Source organism: Cololabis saira, chromosome 13 (assembly GCF_033807715.1).
Source record: "Cololabis saira isolate AMF1-May2022 chromosome 13, fColSai1.1, whole genome shotgun sequence".
Lineage (NCBI taxonomy): Eukaryota > Metazoa > Chordata > Actinopteri > Beloniformes > Belonidae > Cololabis > Cololabis saira.
In genome coordinates, this window is record NC_084599.1 from 12,170,582 (window position 1) to 12,190,043 (window position 19,462).

A 19,462-nucleotide genomic window follows, 5' to 3' on the forward strand; every position below is an offset into this window, starting at 1 on the left:
TAGCTGGGCCTTTTTCAAGGTTTAAAAATAAACTAATAAATGAATAGATAATTTGAATGAGGATTTGGCTTATGCCTTACAGATAACTTCTCTTGATCCTCTGCAATAATTCTTTAATCCTGTACCATCCCTGAGCAGCAAAAATGAAACCAGCTTGTGGAAAGGTCACCTTTTCCAAGCATAGCTAGATTAAATTCAATCTCCCAGTCCCCTCTCTGTCTCTTAAATCCAAGGCCACTGTGTTTCTGAGGACTGCTGGTAATTATACACCACGTAGAACAGGAAAAAACAAGAGTAATGCACATTAATGAGGAAAAAAAAAGACACAATCAGTCAGGTAAGAGGCTCAAGTAGCATCACAGCACACTAGTGTGCACACGTGGGTGTGGCCTTTTAGGATTTTTACTTATTGGTTGTTTTCAGTGTGAACATGGACGTGTGAAAGTGGTGAAATGTGCTATCGACAATTTCCCAGAGCTGAGGGAGCGTGAGGAAATTAGAGGTAAATGGAGTAGCTGAACGCAGCATGAATGAACTTTAGGAACGCTGCCTACAAGGAATGGTAGATTTTAATCCAATCAGAGGTCAATCTGGCTCAGATTTGCTCTTTATTAACTTATCTTGTTTTATATTCTCTCTGGAGACAGGGCTACAGTGAGCTCTCACTGTCGGGGGATTGCAACACATGGGATCAGCTGGAGCGGGGTGGATTTGCGAGTTTATACGGTTATTAAAAAGCATGTTATCTGTTGTCTTCTATATATTAAGAAATCAGGTTACTTTGGGGATAATTGGAGGTTTCCAGCTGGGCATTTTGCATATTTTCTAAACAGTGGAGTGTGGTTGTTCCTTGAACCCTGTAGCAGTACATAAATAGTGTACTTTTGACAGATAACTACCTTTAATGTGTTACAAGTCCTGAGATTTTATACATTTTTAACAAGTCCCCTTGAATGTATTAGACGGGTTATGAGACAGGGGGCCTTTGGACACAGACATGAGAGTCCCTATCCCCTAAAAGACCAAGACACTTATGGCGCTTTTCCACTAGTACTTACTCGGCCCGACTCGGCTCTACCCGCCTCTACCCGTTTTGTCCCCGTTTGTTTTTCCACAGCCAGGTGAGAAGTGGGGGGGTTGGGGTGAAGCTGCTGTGACGTACTCGATTGCGCAACCCCTTTGTTCATGTCGGCGCTGATGAGAAATCAGCTGGAGCCGCGAGCGGCTGAGAAAAAACAGCCCGTCTACATCGCTTTTTAATTCTCTCCTCAGCCACCAGGTTTCTGAACATCTGCACCTCAGAGTTGGATCACCAAACAGACGTTTTGCGCTTTTATAATAAAATCGCAGCGAGCCGCGCTCGCGCTGACTCCCGCTTCCTGATTCAAACGTCTGACGGCCCCGCCCCCCGACCAATCAGTGGCGCGGAGGGTGGTGACGTCAGAAATAGTCCCGGCTGGGTCTGGGGCCCTCCGTTGTCGGGCCTGCACGGGTGTCGCCTTGTTGGGGGGCTCCCTCTCTCCGGGCCCGTCTCCGGTCCCCCCCGCTGCCTCTGCGGCGGGGCGCCCCTCTGGTCTTGGAGGGCCACTTCGTGGGGGGCGGGTGCGCCTGCCCGCGTCGGCGGCCGGGGCGGCTCTGTCTCTCCGGGCAGGCTGGCCCCCTGCCGGGTGGGGGTCGTTGGCCTGAAGGGTGAGGGCCTCCTGGCCGCGTGTCCGGCCCGGACCGGGTGGCCGGGGATTGCCTGGATCGCGGTCCGCCGCAGCGGGATCCCTGGCTGCTTCTTCCCGCGCCGGGGGGGGGGGGGGGGCCTCGCAGGCGGTGGGTTGCCTCCCTCCTACTTCTCCCCTCGGTGGGGTTGCCGGTGGCCTGGGTTCCGGGCTCTTCCGTGTCGCCCTCTGGTCTCGCGGGTGGCGGGGTTGCTCCCCCCCCTCCCCCACTATAGATACACTTCAGGTGGAACTTTGTTTGGTTTATTACACACACACACACACACACACACACACACACACACACACACACACACACACACACACACACACACACACACACACACACACATGATCATATACATACACACACACACACATAGACATACACACTGGCTTGTTCACCTGCATGCTGGCTCTCTAGTTTTTGGGTTTAGGTAGTGGTAGCGATAGCTTAGCTCAGACTGCAATCAGATCTCAAGATTTAGGTCGATTGCTGTTATTGTTTTGGTTGGCTCCGTGCCGGTTTCGTGCTTTGTTTGTGGTTTTTTGTTGCAGATTTCCAGTGCTTGACGTGTGTTTCCGTGTGTTCCTGCTTCCTGGATTGGCAGTGGATGTCGTCACCCCCCCCCCCCCCCCCCCAAAAAAAAAAAACAAAAAAAAAATCACTGGGTTTGTATGTGTATATTTATGTATGTATGCGTATATATATGTATATATATTAAATATAGTAATAATGCACATATATATACTTTTGGTTTCTACCATCATGGTATCAATCATTAATATGTGTGCAGACAAGGTGAAGAAAAAAAAAAAAAAAAAAGAAATAGTCCCGGCTCAGCCCGGATAGAACCTCGCTAGAATGGTTACAGAAATAGTATCGGCTTGGAGCGGCTCTACCCGTCTCAGCCCTAGTGCAAAAGCGCAAAACGGGGCCGTGGCGGGTAGAACCGAGGTGAAGCGGGACTAGTGGAAAAGGGCCAATAATAGCTGGCGGTCAATAGTACATCTGTGGCCTTGTCCGCCTCTCTTTACCTCCAATTATCCCCAAAGTAAAACGCATGAAAACGCCTCAGTTTTTGCTCCGTGTAAACGGGGCCTAATGCAAAAGGGGCATTTGTTATCATGTTTTTGCGGCGGTCTTGCAGATCTTTGTGGTTGTCGTAGTCATTTTGGTTCTCTTTCCAATCTTCATTTTCTATCCATATTGCTAAGGAAGGCTTAGTCAGAGTTCCCAAGACTTGTGTTTTAACTCTCATGGTGTCGTCCTCTCAGATTATTTGCTGTTTCTCTCCGGCCGACTTCAGTCGGCCTTCCTTTCAAATTCTGGAAGGCTGCTCATCTTGAGCAGCTGATGCAATCCCCTCCATGGACAACAGTTTCAAAAACCCATTTGGGAGGTAAAGGGAGGACTAAAACTCAAACTAACAAATGTAGCTTGACTTTTAAGGGCTAGTCGGTTAAAAAGTAAAGTTTAGAGAGAAGATCTGGAAAAGGTTAATGGGACTGTGGTTTGAAGCTGAATTGTGAGATTTCTGTGGGATCACTGTGCAACACAGGTGTGAAACTAATTCACACCTGTGTGTTCATTGATTAATTCCCATCTGAATTCATGAGATGTTTGCTGCTAGCCAATCCCTGATGGATAGTGATTTCCCCACTGGCCCATATGTGATTACTTATGGCTGTTGAATTTATAAACATCAACATGATTCCTCGTAGGAGCCTATTTCCCGCAGAGGGGAAACCCAAAGTCTTATCTATGATAAGAATATAATAAAAATATAAAACAGCATACAATAGTGGCCTGATTCAGAGACCAGCAATTTATAACTCATAAAGGAAAGGACTATATTGTTTAATCCTTACTGTATTTTAAATTCCAGCTTCTTTTCCACACTTTAAAACACATGTGTTTGGAGTATTGGTGTTAAAAGGGGAGTGGTAAATCTGCCCATCAATCCTCTCGGAGAGGTGATGGATGAGGTGGCAGCTATGCCACAAACAAATGGGCTTTTGTTACACCATGCTCCTGTTCTCAGTCCATTTCATTGATGATTTTGCAGCTTTCTTCCTCGGCACACGGCACTCGGCACACCTTCAAGTAATCAAGCAGCAGCGTCAAAGTGAGCTGCGTGATGAACTGAAGCTGAACTGAATATTCTGCTATTTATGTAACGCCTGTCCCGTTTTTAAATTCATGCTGGAGATAAGTTTACTCTTTTGCTGGTTCGCAGCAACAGCTTTCAAATACATATGGCCCCTTCTGGGATCCACTAAGGACCTTTTATCTATTTAATTAGTGATGACATAATGAAGGAAATAACCCACACCTGTGCTTGAAGCAGCTTTTGATTTAATCCTCAAATTACACTTCAGCCCTTATGAGAAAACTCTTCATAAGAGCTATAATTCCTTCATTCATTTACCAATCTGGATGTGAATACACTCAAATTAAAGCTAATAGTCTTAACTTTAAACCCATATTCAGTTTAATAATGAATGAGTAGCGCATTTCAAAGCAGATTTAAAAAAGGATGAGACATGCCACTTAAGTCAATTGGAATATCTTAAAATCTGATACCTCGTGCCAGTGGAAGGGGCTAAACCAGGTGTAACGTGCTTACTTTTCTTGATTCTTGCTAATTGTGGCAGTTAAGTTCTGTATATCTGGAGACCGGTGATACATGTACGTTAAGACAAGTGAGGAGACCATTGCTGTTGTCATGGAGGCATGACGATATGGAGGTATGTCAAATGGTGCTAGTGTTTTGAAAAATAAAAGCCAACATTGAATTAAAAGGCTACTAGGTGAGTCAGAGTGGCAGAAGCCACCGTGTCCGACACTCCGACACTCACAAGCTGACCGTACCGACAACTCACACTGGATTTCACTCTCATTAAGCCATTCATGAGTGGATATCTCCCGCTTCCTTCAGCCTGTTTCAACCCATGCAAAATGAGTCCATGCAAACCTGGTACGGACGGTCACTATTCGGCCACCGGGCTGCATAATATAGATTTAATATTGTCGTTTTTGTTGCTTGTATTGCAGTTTCTTCTATGTTGCCTCAACATCATGGAAACTGCTGCAAATTATTTGTCTTAGATGACAAACACTTCTTTTGGTCATCAATATTGCAAATATTTTTCTTGTCCTAAACCATGGCGATGTCTAAATGGACTTTAAGTAATCAGACAGACGTGAGTTAGTTGGACATTTCAGCTGTAAAGCTCCATTCTGTCAGAAGAGTAACAGACACTTAGATGCATTAGTGTGGGCTTAGTTCACAGTAAACATAATAATGGAGAGTTCTTACATAGTCAAGGGGTAGGCTTCTCGTTGCCGGTCATATCTGTGTAGATAGTAGCCTGTTTAGCACCCAGGCATGGTTCCAGGGGTCAGGGAGATGGTGGCGTGTCGCTCACGCTTGGACAACTGACTGGGTCAGGACTTACAGCAGGTCTTTGTTCTGTTGGGAGCTGCTGGATGTTGATCGTAGGGGGTGTGAAGTGAGGAGTGTATATTACTGTGTTTATATGACAGCTACTCTGTGGCGTCAATTCAACACCAAATGTATAACGAATCAAAATCCATATCTGAGAACCAAAAATAAGAATCTGTAACCAAAAAAAATCCAAATCTCTAATTGAGAGTGCCGTCATATTTCATGGTTACACTTTTCTTTTCTCGCCATAACTTCTAAAACTATCTCCATTTTTGTGCCATCTTTTTCTGTTGCGCCTTTTCTTTTTTTTCGGTTGAACTTTGGACACAAGTGTAAAATCAGCGCTGCATCAATCTATAGCAGAGTGGCGGGACATTGCCCAGATCTAGTAGCTGAATGACACGCCACCCTATGTCTACAGAGGTGAATTCTTAATGTCATTAACCACATTTACAACTTCATCAATGGCATTAACGGTTTTATCAAACATGATAAAGAAGGTGCAGGCCATAACAACTTACTTCTGTGTGCTGATTCTCCTTACGCGTGACAAGCACGCTTGTAGTAATCTGACGTCGACACGGCGCCGAGTCGTTCATTAGACAATGAGCTACTAAATCTCAGCTATGTCCCGTCTGCAGATTGACGTGGCTCTGATTTGACACTGTCGTCTCAGAAGTTCACAAAAAGAAGAAAGCGTAACTGAGTGAGACCGTTTGAGAATGGAGATGGTTTTAGAACTGATTTAGAACTGATTTATATTTTTGTTTCAAAGAGTTTGGATTTTGATTCTCTGATGGTTTCTTTTTTCTATTCACACAAACGTTCATACATGCTCATGTGCCACTTTTCTATATTTATGTTCAATATATTAAAGCAGCAAAGTGGGGATGTTCACGATCAAGGGAACACTCGGAGCGAAATATTTATTGATGGCAGTCAGATCAGACAAAAATCGTCCGTTTCCCAATCGCCTGCTGATTAACTGTTCATCTATGCTAAAATGGTCTGGCTCTTGTCAGCAGCTGCATCCAACACTCATTCAGATTTAAATTTAGTTTTTTCTACACTACTTTAGATGCTGTGCTGCTTCTGTTGGTAATTCTGGCACTTTTTAAACATTTGTAATGATTTGTAACCTTGACAGTGGAAAGTTGTATGCATGTGGGAGCGGTCAATTGAGAAGTCAAGGACGAAGAGCAGGACACAAATGGACAGCAAGAAGGAAGAGCTTATGACATATGACATCCATGGGGAGAAGAGTGGACGAGCTGATAGAGCTGACGGGGAGACGGCAGGAGTGTGGTGTTTTTCCAGACATAGCGGCAGGAGCGTTGTGTCTCACGCTCCGGTGCCGACTGCACACACACCGGCAGACTTCAGGCTGCAGGCAGAACCAGCACGGTGGGGCCGGTGTGGTTGCAGTAGTTGACAGCAACAGATGGTGTAATCCTGGACTTATTATTCTGCACCCCAGATGTGGAACTGTTGGCTCTTTCCGTCTTACTTGCATGCTGAGAACGTTGGCTTGCGTTACCCGTCGCTGCTGCATGTGGCGTCTTTCCTACAGTGTCGCCAGGCAGCGATGGCAGCAGTCAAATGCGTCAACGCTCATCTCTGGTGATTTAATCCACACCTCTCTTTCGCTGCTCCACCTGTGCTCTCCAACAGTTTGTCAATTGACTGTTGTTTTATTTATTTGTTTATTTCTTTTCGACTTTGTAATATATTTTACTCATTAAATGATATAACCACAGACTCATTTATATTTGGGGAATGCTAGAGCAATATTCAGTTCAGCTATTAACCAAGTCATTTATTTGTGTGTGTTTTGTCTCCAGCTGAAGAACAGCATACAGCACTTAAACCTCCAGATCAACCACGACACCAAAGAGTAAGTTTTCCTGCAGATCTCTCCTGTTTCTGTTTCTCTACTCCGACAACACTGAACCGCAGCACTTATGTTTGGTGGTTTGTTCATTCTTGACATTTATTGACATTCTCAGTTGAAACTCAACCAGTCCGAAATTGGTGACCTTGAACAAGGACAGGCCAATTTAAGTTGTTGGTTTTGTGTTGAGTTTGTGATTGCAGTTTTTCCAACAGTTTTAGTTTGCAGACGTGGATGAATGCAGGAAGCGAAGCTTTCTCGAGGCAATTAGTTTCTCTTCTCAAGAACTTCAGCTGCACTAAAGCTGTCTCCAGTGAATATTTGCACTAATTGCCTGCTGAAACTCTGAAATGACTTTTCTTTTTTCATGCAGTCAGAAAGGCCAACAGACGTTTGTCCACTGAAATCATGGTTTTATACATTAATTTTCTGCTCTAAGTGGAGCTGATTTCTAAGGAGGAGACATGAAGGAACAAAAAAAGATAAAAGCATTAGCGGGTCAAGCAATAAGAGACTGAGAGCGCACCAAAGACGTGGATAACGTGGACTGACAGCCATCCTCGTCAGTCCTGACATCTGCAGTGCTCCAACCCCGTGAATATGAAACACCAGCCAAAGAGGAGGGAGGGTTGGAGGAAGTGAAGAGCTGAGACGGAGGAGAGTTGTGCCTGAAACATGAGCTCTGCTGTCAGCGAAAGCTTCACAGGCTGACATTCGGAGCTAGACTTGACACTGTCACCATGACTTTCTCTGGCCTTTCCCTCCATAGACACACAGACGCACAGAAATGGGAGCCCATGCAGTTGTCCTGTGATTTCAGATCATAAAGAACCATTAAGGATGAACGTATCCATCATTTAACAATTGCAAACAGAGGCCAGAGTAGTAACAGTCCCCAGTGACTCGTTTTTCTTGCTGTTTGCTTTGCTGTTTAATGGTTGAATCTGTGGTTCGTGTGCACGAGACCATGGGTGGGAGAAAAAAAGAGGGAGAGAATGATAGTCTCATCATATGCATCAATAGCAGAGCGTGATTGCTCATGAATATCCAGCTCTTATTTCTGCTCGGCTCAATCAGAGCTGATAAAAGTCAAACACTGCCAAGCCAAAAATAAAACGGACGGACAGAAAAAGGGAAGGGACAGACAGGAATGGAGTGTGCCTTCATGTTTGTGTTTTTATAGAATTAGGTTTGGCTCAAGCTTTCCGTACTCTGCATTTCCATTAGAGGAGCGTTCTGCTCTGTGGGAGCCCTGAAGATCTCAGCACTGGCTCGGGGTAATGGGGACATCGGGGACACAGACTGGAAGGGGCTTCTCTTACTGTCAGCTCCAATGCAATTATTTTTATATATATATATATATATATATATATATATATATATATATATATATATATATATATATATATATATATAATGTATACATATATAATGTTTTGATGTTTCTCAACAAAAAATGAGCTGGCTGTTTCCAGCTTTCGCTCTGGTGAGGGTAAGTTGTATCTGAAATGCTGTCATCAAGAGCATAGCTCCAAAGTCTGCAAATATCCACAAATCCCCCTTTTAACAATGACTACGTTTACATACAGTCAAAATTCGGGTTAAGGTCAATATTCCGGTTACTGAAACATTCGGAATATTCTGTTTACATGCGTGAGCAAACAGGGTTATCCCTGTTTACATGGTAATTAATCATTCGGGATATCTCGATCAAAACACAGACGCGCGGAGAACATCATGACGCAATTACCGTCATTTCCGCGTCTTCTTCCTGTATCCAAATTCAAAACAAATGCTGCTTTGCGCAACTTTTCGCTCACCTTCTTGTAAATCTCGTTATCCCGGTACTTTCTACCGTCTACAAATGCAGAAATGTTCATATCCTTCATTACATTTATGAAGTTATTAGTCTCCTCCTGGTCTTGCGTTTCTCCGTGTTTATAAGAACTTCCTGGACTCAAAAGACCAAGATTCTTTGTGAACAGAGCATGCGCACAAATTCATGTTCCGTTTGATCGGGATATCCCGTTTGGCGTTTACATGACCGAATATTTGCGTTTTAAAAGGAGTAACCCAAGGGTCATATTCAGGTTTTTAAAAACCCGATATGGTTATTCAAAGGGGTTATTGGTGTTTACATGGCTGTGCAAATTCGGGTTATTGCCAATATTCAGGTTTTAAAAGGGTTATTGACTGCATGTAATGTCAATGTCATGAAGATTTTACAAGATACAAGTATTCAACTCAAGGATTGTTTCAGATTGTTAGAAAACACCATGCAAATATAAAGAGCTTCTAGCCGACCAGGAACAATCTCGAGTGGTGGTTTCACCCTGAATAGTAGAAAATGCTTATTTGAAATAAGCACTTTGTTTCCTCTGCCATGTCAGGAGACCAGACACAGTTAAACAGAAGAACGCATTCCCGCCAAACTTCATTCATTCTCTGGACTCCACGCACATGATGCTGACTGCTCTCCACTGCTACAGGTAATATTTAACACCAAATTTAACTATCTTGAACATGTGCACTTGGGTAAAGATTTCTCGCCCATCTGTTTTGACTGTGACATATTGTAAAAAAAATCTTTCTATGCATGGGAACGACCTGTATGTTTGGGTTTTTGAAATCACTTCCTGCTTAACGTATTTGTCTTGATCTGAAAATGTCTCGTTCAATGAGCCATTCACGTTTCCAGGATACTGTGACATGACAGACTCCGATCAGAGGAGAATTATCTCTATTATCATCTATCCCTTATTTCAAACCAACTTCATCTCTCGCTACATTTTCTGCTCTTTGGAAGTGGGCAACACAAAGCTTTAATGCTGATTTCAAAAGAGACACGTCCTCTGATTTTTTTCTTTACTCCGAAAATTGTCAATTTTTGGAGAAAAAAAAATATTATACATTTGTTCATCTACTAAAGTATGACTATGGTGGATGTTCTGTGTATTTTGGCAGTTATTTCTTTTCTTCTCTCAAAATGTGGCTGTTTTCAGTGTCTCTCTTTTGTTTTCACAAACCCTCATCATCCCTTCGTCATTGCTCCTCTTGTTTGTCCCCTGCAGTGCTGGCTTGACGTTTGTCTCCGTTCATGACTGTTTCTGGACCCACGCCCTCACTGTGGACACCATGAACAAGGTATCACATTACAGTAGTCTCTCTGTTCCCTCTTTATTTGGATTCCCCAACCAGAATCAGAAGAGTCTCGTCTCCGTACCTAAACCCCTCTTCATCCGTATTTGTTAACAACTGCTTTCATCCTGTCTGATCATGACTAGTCAGGCTTTTTGCGTTCTCTGCCCTTTTGTAGTGTTTGTATGAAGCTAAAGACGACTCCTGTGATTGAGTACTTCCACTTGTCTTGCATCAATATTGAGATGTTTTGTTGCTGTTGTTGTCAGAGGAATGGGGTTGTGTTTTCCAAAGCACTGATAAACAGAGCTTGTTTTTGGGCTAAAAAAAGCAACGGGTCCGTCCTCCAACCTGTCCCAACCATCTTCTACAGTGGCAGCCTCTCCAGAGTCTAGTCCTGAGCAGAATTTACTGCACGATGCACAAGCAAACCACAGCCATTTAGAATTCATGAAGTAATTTACCTGAGCTGCATAAATCATAAAAGCAATGCATAGAAAATATTCAGAAAATCTCCCTGATAGCTCTGATGATGCAACTACAGCTGGGGGCCTGTAATTACCGTAGGTGCTTGGTGGTTTTTCTTCAGATGGGAGAGAGCTCCTGCTATGACTTTTATTTTGCCATGACTTATGTCTGTGTTACTTTGTGATCAACAGCTTCCTTTTCAATGTAATCTGGTTTGAAAAGGTTGTTTTTTTGCTGTAATCTGAAGGAGATACTGACTTACGAGTCGTTCTGTTTCACTTAGAGTTTGAAGGAAGAGTAAACAGGTTTGAAGAGTCTGTTTTTGTTACTGGTGTAATTTTATTCAAAGCCATCTGTCTCAACTGACTCGTGGTAACTTGCTAGAGCCTGCAGATGTTTGCAGAAAAAAAAAGAAAAGAAAAAGGCTAAACAGAAAAGCTTGATGAAGATCGTTATATGTACAGTAAGGGGATCTTGCTGTAAATGGTAAAGCTAATCCACGATATGCTGGTATGGCAGTGCTCTTCTCTTGCTGTCATTCAGTTTTCTTTTCTCTCTTTCACCTGAGCAGCAGATCAGGGCAGGTTGTCAGTCCTGTGTTTAGATCAGAGTAACATCTTTTTGCTTGAATCTCCCCCTGCCAGGTCTGCCGGGAACAGTTCGTCGCCCTGCACAGCCAGCCCCTCCTGAAGGAACTTTCCGATTCCTTGCTGCAGAAATATTGCACCACTCTGCCGTGAGTTGTGCACCTACATGCACGTCATGCAAGCACTTCACGAATTCACACACGCTCAGCGAGCAACACGGTTGTCAGGAACACAACAGTAACTTTCATTTTAGGAAAACACATTGCTGTGAGTACAGGTTCCGTCACCAAGCTCTGTGACATCACAAATCAATCAGTTTAATCTCCTTTTTACTTGACTTTCTAACGTGACCTATGTTATATAGGTGAGCTTATTGATTGGCTTTGTAAGAATTCTTAAATAATCTGGATTTTTGGGAATCTGAAATATGTTAAAGTTTGAATAATGATGAGCTTGAGATGGTTCAATGTATTCATAAAGATGTTGTGATTGTTGCTCAGTTTGCAGCTGACTGCGACCTACTTGGTAGAGGTCTGTTGACAGCAGATTTGCAAAACTAGTCTTTGCTTTAAATCGTTGTCAGGCCACATTTAGAGTCTTGAACACCTTGGTTTACAAATGAGTTCTTGCTGGACTTGTCAGCTGCGAGATGCCCATCGCCTCCACCCCCAGGTTTCTGCTTGTATGCCATGTTCGGCTTTCACCAGTTGTGGTACATTATGGCCAAACGCCCGCTCTTCTGTGACCTTTACTTGCACACATTCTTCTCTGAAGTTCTCCTGAAGTTTTAACGATTGTTTTCCCCTTCCTGTTTGTGGCAGGACTGAAGCCAAGAGCAAGAAGTATCAGGAGTACAGGAGGCTGGCGGCGCTGCTGGCCAAAGTGCCTCAGACAGGTGAGACTGAATGAAGCTGCCAATCACAGGAACTCACTCAGGGATTGGGGGTTTATTTGAGGGTGGGGGGGCTGTTTTCCTTTCTTTTCTTTTTCCTAATTGGTAAAAAAAAAAACCTGTACTTGTTTGCCCTAAAGACGCCTTCAAGGTTGTCAGCAGGTCACCGATGAAGTGAAGGAACTTACCTCTTCCACAGCTTAAGTGTTTTTCACCCCCTACTTGTTATTTGTTGTTGCTTTGATGTCTGACCTGCAACAATGCATTTTCATGGTGGTTTTATTGGATTTTCTAAACAGTAATTTCTAATCAGAGTGAAGCATTTCCTAAGCTTTATGTCTTGAGTGGCATAATCAGGTTTGTGTGTGTGGCCCCCGACAGGTCCAGGTTCTCCTGACACCCCTGGTTTTTGTCTCGTCTGGCTTTGCTGTTACACAAGCTCTTCTCTCCGTCTCCATCTGTCCTCTCACTGTCGGCTCGGCACTGACAGATGTGTTGCATACATTGATTCCTGTTAATTGTGTTTCTAACTTGCATAATCAGCTTATGGAGCTGAGACCAGTCAGGTGTGTGTACCTCAGGGGTGTGTGTGTCAGTTTGCATGTGTTCCCAAATGTTTTTTTTTTTATGGAAGAACCACTGAATGTCACTGAAATCTATTATAGTCTTCAGTTCTTCCCAAGGTGGGTCAAGTGGGTTTCTCTGCAATTTAGAAGATCATATAAGTCAGAAGAATCCTTAACTGCAAGGTTGAAGGTTTAAAATTAAAAATGTTAATAGGTTGAACTGGATTTCGGGCGTAGATTAACTAATGGTAAATACAGTAAGTTATATGACATCATCATTCTGCGTCAAGACACCATTGTAACGTGAAGAGAAGAGACTTGGAGGGTAGAAAAAGATGGATGCTTGATTATAAAACCACTTACCTGGAAGAGATGACGATATGGATCTGACTGTTTACAGTATATCGGTGCATCCTGTGTTAGACACGGCCATGAATCTGCAGGTAGAGAAGCTTTCCCTCCAACCAGAGTATTTGCAGAGCTTCCCCTAACCTTTCATGAGTCAAAGTGCCCCAAAGTGGAACGCTGTACCCCCCCTCAATTTCTCCTCCGTGCTGTAACTGCAGAAACAAATGTACTGTGTTAGTACATCATATGCACATCATTTTCCATTTCTGTTGTGATAGCCGCTAATACAGAAATACAGAGGTCAAAAGGTCACAGTATTAGTTAAATGGCTGATATAAACTTCTTTAGTGCTACTTTCAGCTATTCTTCATTTTTTAATGTTCTTCCCTCAATAATTCACGTTGCCGCTCTCGGCGGTGACACAGCTGTCGGAGAGTGAGAGAACAAACAAGGCGAGGCGAGGAGTGCAGGACAGGACCCCACACTGAGCTAAAATTAGCATTCAAGTGGTGGGTTAAAGATGAGGGAAAGTTCCTGCTGCCTACAGGGGTGATAGCGCTCCGGCGTCACGCCGGATTTCCGGCATACCGAGGTGTTTGCGAGAAAAAAATAAAATAAAATCAGGTTTGCCGTCTATTTTTCTTATGATATGAATTTTTCATATACCGTAATACCGGTGAGTATGTACACAACGTTGGGAACGCCGCGCGGCGGAACGTAGCGCTGCTGGACACTGTTTGTTAGGGGACTGTTTAGCAAGTGAGCAGAGCCGGCAGGGAAAAGTCAACAGTGCCGCGTGTAACCTAAATCTACCATGGTCTCAGCGTTAGGGCTCGGCCAAGTGAGGCTTTATAAATATATGGGCTTTATAAATTTATTAAATATATGAGCGCGGAGTCGGCGAGGAGCTGCGCGCTGCGAGCAGTACCAGCCGGGCGCTGTGAAGCCTGATTTATGGTTCCGCGTTAAATCGACGCAGAGCTTTCGCCGTAGTACGACCATACGCGTTACCCACGGCGTATGGTCTGCGTTGGTGTAACGCGGAACCATATATCAGCCTTAAACCACACCTGCAGCCCGTGAGCTCATCAGGAGGTTAGAGAGCGGCTGCGAGTTCATTGCTGGTTCGTTTTGTTAACTCTGAGAGCTTTATTGGTTTGTTTTTTAGCTTGCTGGTGTTTTTTTTCTCTCTGGGATTTTTGAGTTATTTATGAAGAAGTTCTGAGTTCCGTGTGAGCAGTATTCGAGTTGAGGGGGGATGAGGGGTGATGTGATGGCACCCCCCCTGAAATAAAAACGGTCCAAATCATCCCCCCTGAAATAAAAACGGTCCAAATCATCCCCCCTGAAATAAAAACGGTCCAAATCATCCCCCCTGAAATAAAAACGGTCCAAATCATCCCCCCCTGAAATAAAAACGGTCCAAATCATCCCCCCTGAAATATAAACGGTCCAAATCATCCCCCCTGAAATAAAAACGGTCCAAATCATCCCCCCTGAAATAAAAACGGTCCAAATCATACCCCCTGAAATAAAAACGGTCCAAATCATCCCCCCTGAAATAAAAACGGTCCAAATCATCCCCCCCTGAAATAAAAACGGTCCAAATCATCCCCCCTGAAATATAAACGGTCCAAATCATCCCCCCTGAAATAAAAACGGTCCAAATCATCCCCCCTGAAATAAAAACGGTCCAAATCATACCCCCTGAAATAAAAACGGTCCAAATCATCCCCCCTGAAATAAAAACGGTCCAAATCATCCCCCCCTGAAATAAAAACGGTCCAAATCATACCCCCTGAAATAAAAACGGTCCAAATCATCCCCCCCTGAAATAAAAACGGTCCAAATCATCCCCCCTGAAATAAAAACGGTCCAAATCATCCCCCCCTGAAATAAAAACGGTCCAAATCATCCGCCCTGTAAAACTTCCATCCCTCCTTTCCATCCCTTATGTCATTTCATCAATGAATGTGGTTTTACTGCTATTTCAACATTTAGAGTCATCACCAGAAAAATAACATTTGACAATTTTCACCTGTTTTCAAGTAAATTTTCACTTGAAATAAGTAGGAAAATCTGCCAGTGGGACAAGATTTATCTTCTTATTACAAGCAAAAACATCTTGTTCCACTGGCAGATTTTTCTACTTATTTCAAGTGAAAATCTACTTGAAACAGACTGATTTATTGCTTGTGTAGTTGAAAAATACATGAGAACAGGACCTTGAAAAAAAATAATCACACATTAAATCGCAATCGTAATATTGAGGAAAAAAATCGCAATTAGATTATTTTCAAAAATCGTTCAGCCCTACATTAGAATCATAAGGGCCGCCACCTCATTGTAAACGGCATCATTTTGTGAGGCCATGCAAACCTTTATTTATACTAGTGTGGACATTAATGTTTTTCTACAATATTTCCTCCTCATGACAGTAAAATAGGCCATTCTAAGCCAATTTACTGCTTCACATGCGGTTGTGTTTGTGTGTGTTTGGCAGCGTGGAGGCATATCTACAAAAATATGGAAAATCTACAAAAGTCATCAGAATATTCAATTTAATGAACTATTTATCAAAATGTTGTCCCAGGGAATCACACCCCTGGCCTATGTTGTTCAATTGTCTCATTCTGTTTTCTATGGGCTGCATGTGGTGAGCTTGAACAACAGGACCATGGGTCAATTTACACCAGACTTACACTTTAAGAGGACAAAAAATGACAATTGTGTTGATCGGGGCATATATCTTGGCTTAGGGGCTCGCTTACCTCCCAGGGAAAAAAAGTTCAGGCTCAGGATTTTTTTTTACTATCACCCCTGTGCCTACCAAAACCAAAAACCTGAGTCTCTAATTTAAACAAAAATCCTTTTGGGGTATTGCAGTCCAAGCCCAACTCAACAGAAAATCCATTTGTGTAACTTGGTGCCATAAAGCTGATGGTTTTGGGCAAATTCAAGAAATATTTGCTGTGGAATTTGACATTCACATTTCATGTTGTGATTATTCTTCTCAGACCATCAAATATCAGTCTGTATTTTATTTTTGTTTGAGTTTAAATAATGGAACAACTAACAGGAGTCCAATCAGCTGGATTTTATGAGGGCGACACATAAAACTGAAAAACTAAATGTAACAGTTGTTCAGCATCAGATAAGCATTTTAATTCTGATAGTTGTTACTATATAGTGTGTTCTTGAGGAAACAAAGTTATTCCTCTGGCTAATAATTGAACATTTGACATCACACCTAAAGGTGACCCTTCTCTTCTTGGTGTTTTGTTTGGGTTTTTTTCTCTTCTGATTTTTGCCCTGGCTCCTTTCAAAACGTCACCATGGCTTTCTTATAATATAGTAAGAGCTAGGCCTGTGTTGAAAAAAATCGATTTTCCGATTCTAAATCGATTCTCATATTAATTCCTAAAAATCGATTCTTATGTCTAAAGATCGATTTTTTTTTTTTGATTTTTTTTTTTCCCCTCATCATTTTCTCCAGGTGAACTTTAATCCCAGTAGTCGGACACACAGTTTGTCATGACACTTCTGAAAAATGCCAGGTGCTTCATGGCAATATGTGTGCGTGGTGACAGAAAAAATTAGATAAGCTAAAATGATTTGTTTACTGCATGAACTGTTGCAATTTCTTTCTTTTTTGCACTTTAAATGGATATTGAAAGGCCTGTTTGAGTTATTTATTTCTTAGTTATTTCACAATAATTATTGTGAAATTATTATTTCACTAGTTATTTTACAGTCATATAATTCAGGCAACAGCTCAAAAAACATTTTAAATAACACTAAGCCAAATCAATATCGAATCGAATCGAATCATGATAATCGATTCTGAATATTAAGAATCGGAATCGAATCGATTCTTGACATTTGAATCGATCCCCAGCCCTAGTAAGAGACGTAACCTCTGCCCTCTGACTAAAACTTGCTCTGACACTTTGCCTCTTGCCTCGACAGGTGATTTTGATCTCCAGCAGGTGAAAGAATCCACATACTTCTTCAGCTGAGAGGCTGAGAGTGGGAGCCAGCAGATGGAGATGAGTGGAATTGACAGAGTGCAGCAGGGAGGCTGCGGGCCCCACAGTCCTCGCCGGCCTCCGTCTCCCACAGACACCAGGACATTGATCTGGCCGTGCCCTCCGGTCCGTGGACTGTCTGGAGCTGCTGGAGGCGTTCACACACAGTGAACCTGCCTTATTAACTTATTTGTTCTGTAAACTGATGGCGTGGGTGGGAGACTCATGCAGTCGAAGAATGAGAGGTAAAGGACTGCACTGGGATGTTGAGATTTCAGTTACTGGAGAAAGTACCTCTTATAACAGATTAACTATTTTCAGGTACATGTATATATGTGTCTGTCTGTGAGTGTGAGTGTGTGCGTGCGTGTGTGTGCATGTGTAGTCCGTCCATTGCTCAGAAACACTTCTGCTGCTCAGTCAGACTGTAAATAAACTTTTTCTTATAAACTGTAACTGCAACTGATTAATGGTGCAAGTGTGATTGTGTGTGTGATTGTGTGTGTGTGTGTGTTTTCATGCTGTAAAGAGCTTTGAGGAGTATGGGTGTGACACCTAACCATCAACCCCAGGATGACCTCTGAAACAGTGCCAAGGGTCTCTGTGAGACTGCTCTTGATTTTTACCTTCTTGAAGTAACTAAGCATTTGTTTGGAATAAACATGTTTCTTAAAATGTGTCCATGTGCATTCAGTTGAAAGAAGCTGGTATTCTTATGGTGCTTAACTGGGATGAATTAGAAGAGCCTGCTATTTGTTATGTTTGCATATTTCAGTCCCATTGTGGGATGAAGGCCTTTTAGATGCAGCACAAAGGCTTTGCAGGCTTCACACTAATCAACTCAGATACTATTTCTATGGGCCAGTGCCACCCACAGAAGTAAAAATAGCAGAGGTGCTATCTGATCATCGCTGGAAACATTACAGCTCTTTCAGACGAAAGGTGGTGTTCGTGTTCAAAGGCGAGTGTAAGCGCTGCCAGACAAAGCTGACTGACTGACAATGTAATAAAGTGGAAATCATCTTTTAAGGTGGCATGAATAGTGTGCAGATTAGACTACGTTTTCTGATGATCTCCAAGGAAACATGGACGCAGACAGACTCTTCATACAGTATTATATGACATGTGAGATACAACTTTGATCACAGATTTTATTGTTCTGGTTAAAAAAAATAAAGATCTGTCACCTACTGCCTTGATTTGACATCAAATGATGCCTCCGCTGCAGGTTTTGTGTTCAGTTCAGTTTTTAGCAGGATTTATTGTTAATACTTCAAAAATATAGGTGCATTCTCACACTATTTAATTTTTTAAAAAAAGCATAAATTGGAAAGTTTGTAAGCAATGTCTAATTAAAAGTCATATGAACTAAGTTACTGTTGGATAAACAGACTTCTTTTTAGAATAACGTTAAGTTTTGGCTGTTGTCCCGTGGAGTCCATGCATTGAAAGAAGACATTTACGAAAGACATACAGTACAGACCAAACGTTTGGACACATTCAAACAAATGGGGATGGGTGTCCAAACTTTTAGTCTGTTTGGACTTTTTTGCAACATTCATGTGTCAAATCAACCAGTGGACATAGTTAAACTATTCATCATAATAAACAGGTTCAAAAATACTTTCCAGAAATGTTTCACCACTGCATCTTTGCGAGTACAGATATCTTACTGATACTGTCACATGAACAGTCAGGCAAAAAAGTATTTAGTCAGACACCAGTTGTGCAAGTTCTCCCACTGTAGCTGGTATTTTGGTCCGTTCCTCCATGCAGATCTCCTCTAGAGCAGTGATGTTTTGGGGCTGTCGCTGGGAAACACGGACTTTCAACTCCCTCCAAAGATTTTCTATGGGGTTGAGATCTGGAGACTGGCTAGGCCACTCCAGGACCTTGAAATGTTTCTTACGAAGTCACTCCTTCGTTGCCCGGGCGATGTGATCATTGTCATGCTGAAAGACCCAGCCACGTTTCATCTTCAACGCCCTTGCTGAAGGAAAGAGGTTTTCGCTCAAAATATAACGATACATGGCCCCATTCATGCTTTCTCTTACACGGATCAGTCGTCCTGGTCCTTTTGCAGAAAAACATCCCCAAACCATGATGTTTCCACCCCCATGCTTCACAGTAGGTTTGGTGTTCTTTGGATGCAGCTCAGCTTCCTTTCTCCTCCAAACACGACAAAAACTTCTATTTTGGTTTCATCTGACCATATAACATTCTCCCAATCCTCTTCTGCATCATCCAAATGCTCTCTAGCAAACTTCAGACGGGCCTGGACATGTAGTGGCTTCAGCAGGGGGAACGTCTGGCCCTGCAGGATCTGAGTCCCTGATCGTAGTGAGTTACTGATGGTGCCTTTGTTACTTTGGTCCCAGCTCTCTGC

General features: G+C 42.7%; 1 protein-coding gene across 3 annotated transcripts in view; it reads left to right on the forward strand.

Annotated features, from left to right (window-relative positions):
* Positions 1 to 17,733, forward strand: part of polrmt (polymerase (RNA) mitochondrial (DNA directed)) — a 108,684-nt gene extending 90,951 nt beyond the window's left edge. For all 3 annotated transcript variants that reach the window (XM_061737722.1, XM_061737723.1, XM_061737724.1), the window contains 6 exons: positions 7,000 to 7,052; positions 9,440 to 9,538; positions 10,121 to 10,193; positions 11,300 to 11,391; positions 12,064 to 12,137; positions 17,018 to 17,733. In XM_061737722.1, coding sequence (XP_061593706.1) covers positions 7,000 to 7,052; positions 9,440 to 9,538; positions 10,121 to 10,193; positions 11,300 to 11,391; positions 12,064 to 12,137; positions 17,018 to 17,067 — 441 coding nt within the window. In that variant the 3' untranslated portion in view covers positions 17,068 to 17,733. The remainder of the gene's footprint in view (positions 1 to 6,999; positions 7,053 to 9,439; positions 9,539 to 10,120; positions 10,194 to 11,299; positions 11,392 to 12,063; positions 12,138 to 17,017) is intronic.
* The last annotated feature ends 1,729 nt before the right edge of the window (positions 17,734 to 19,462 follow it).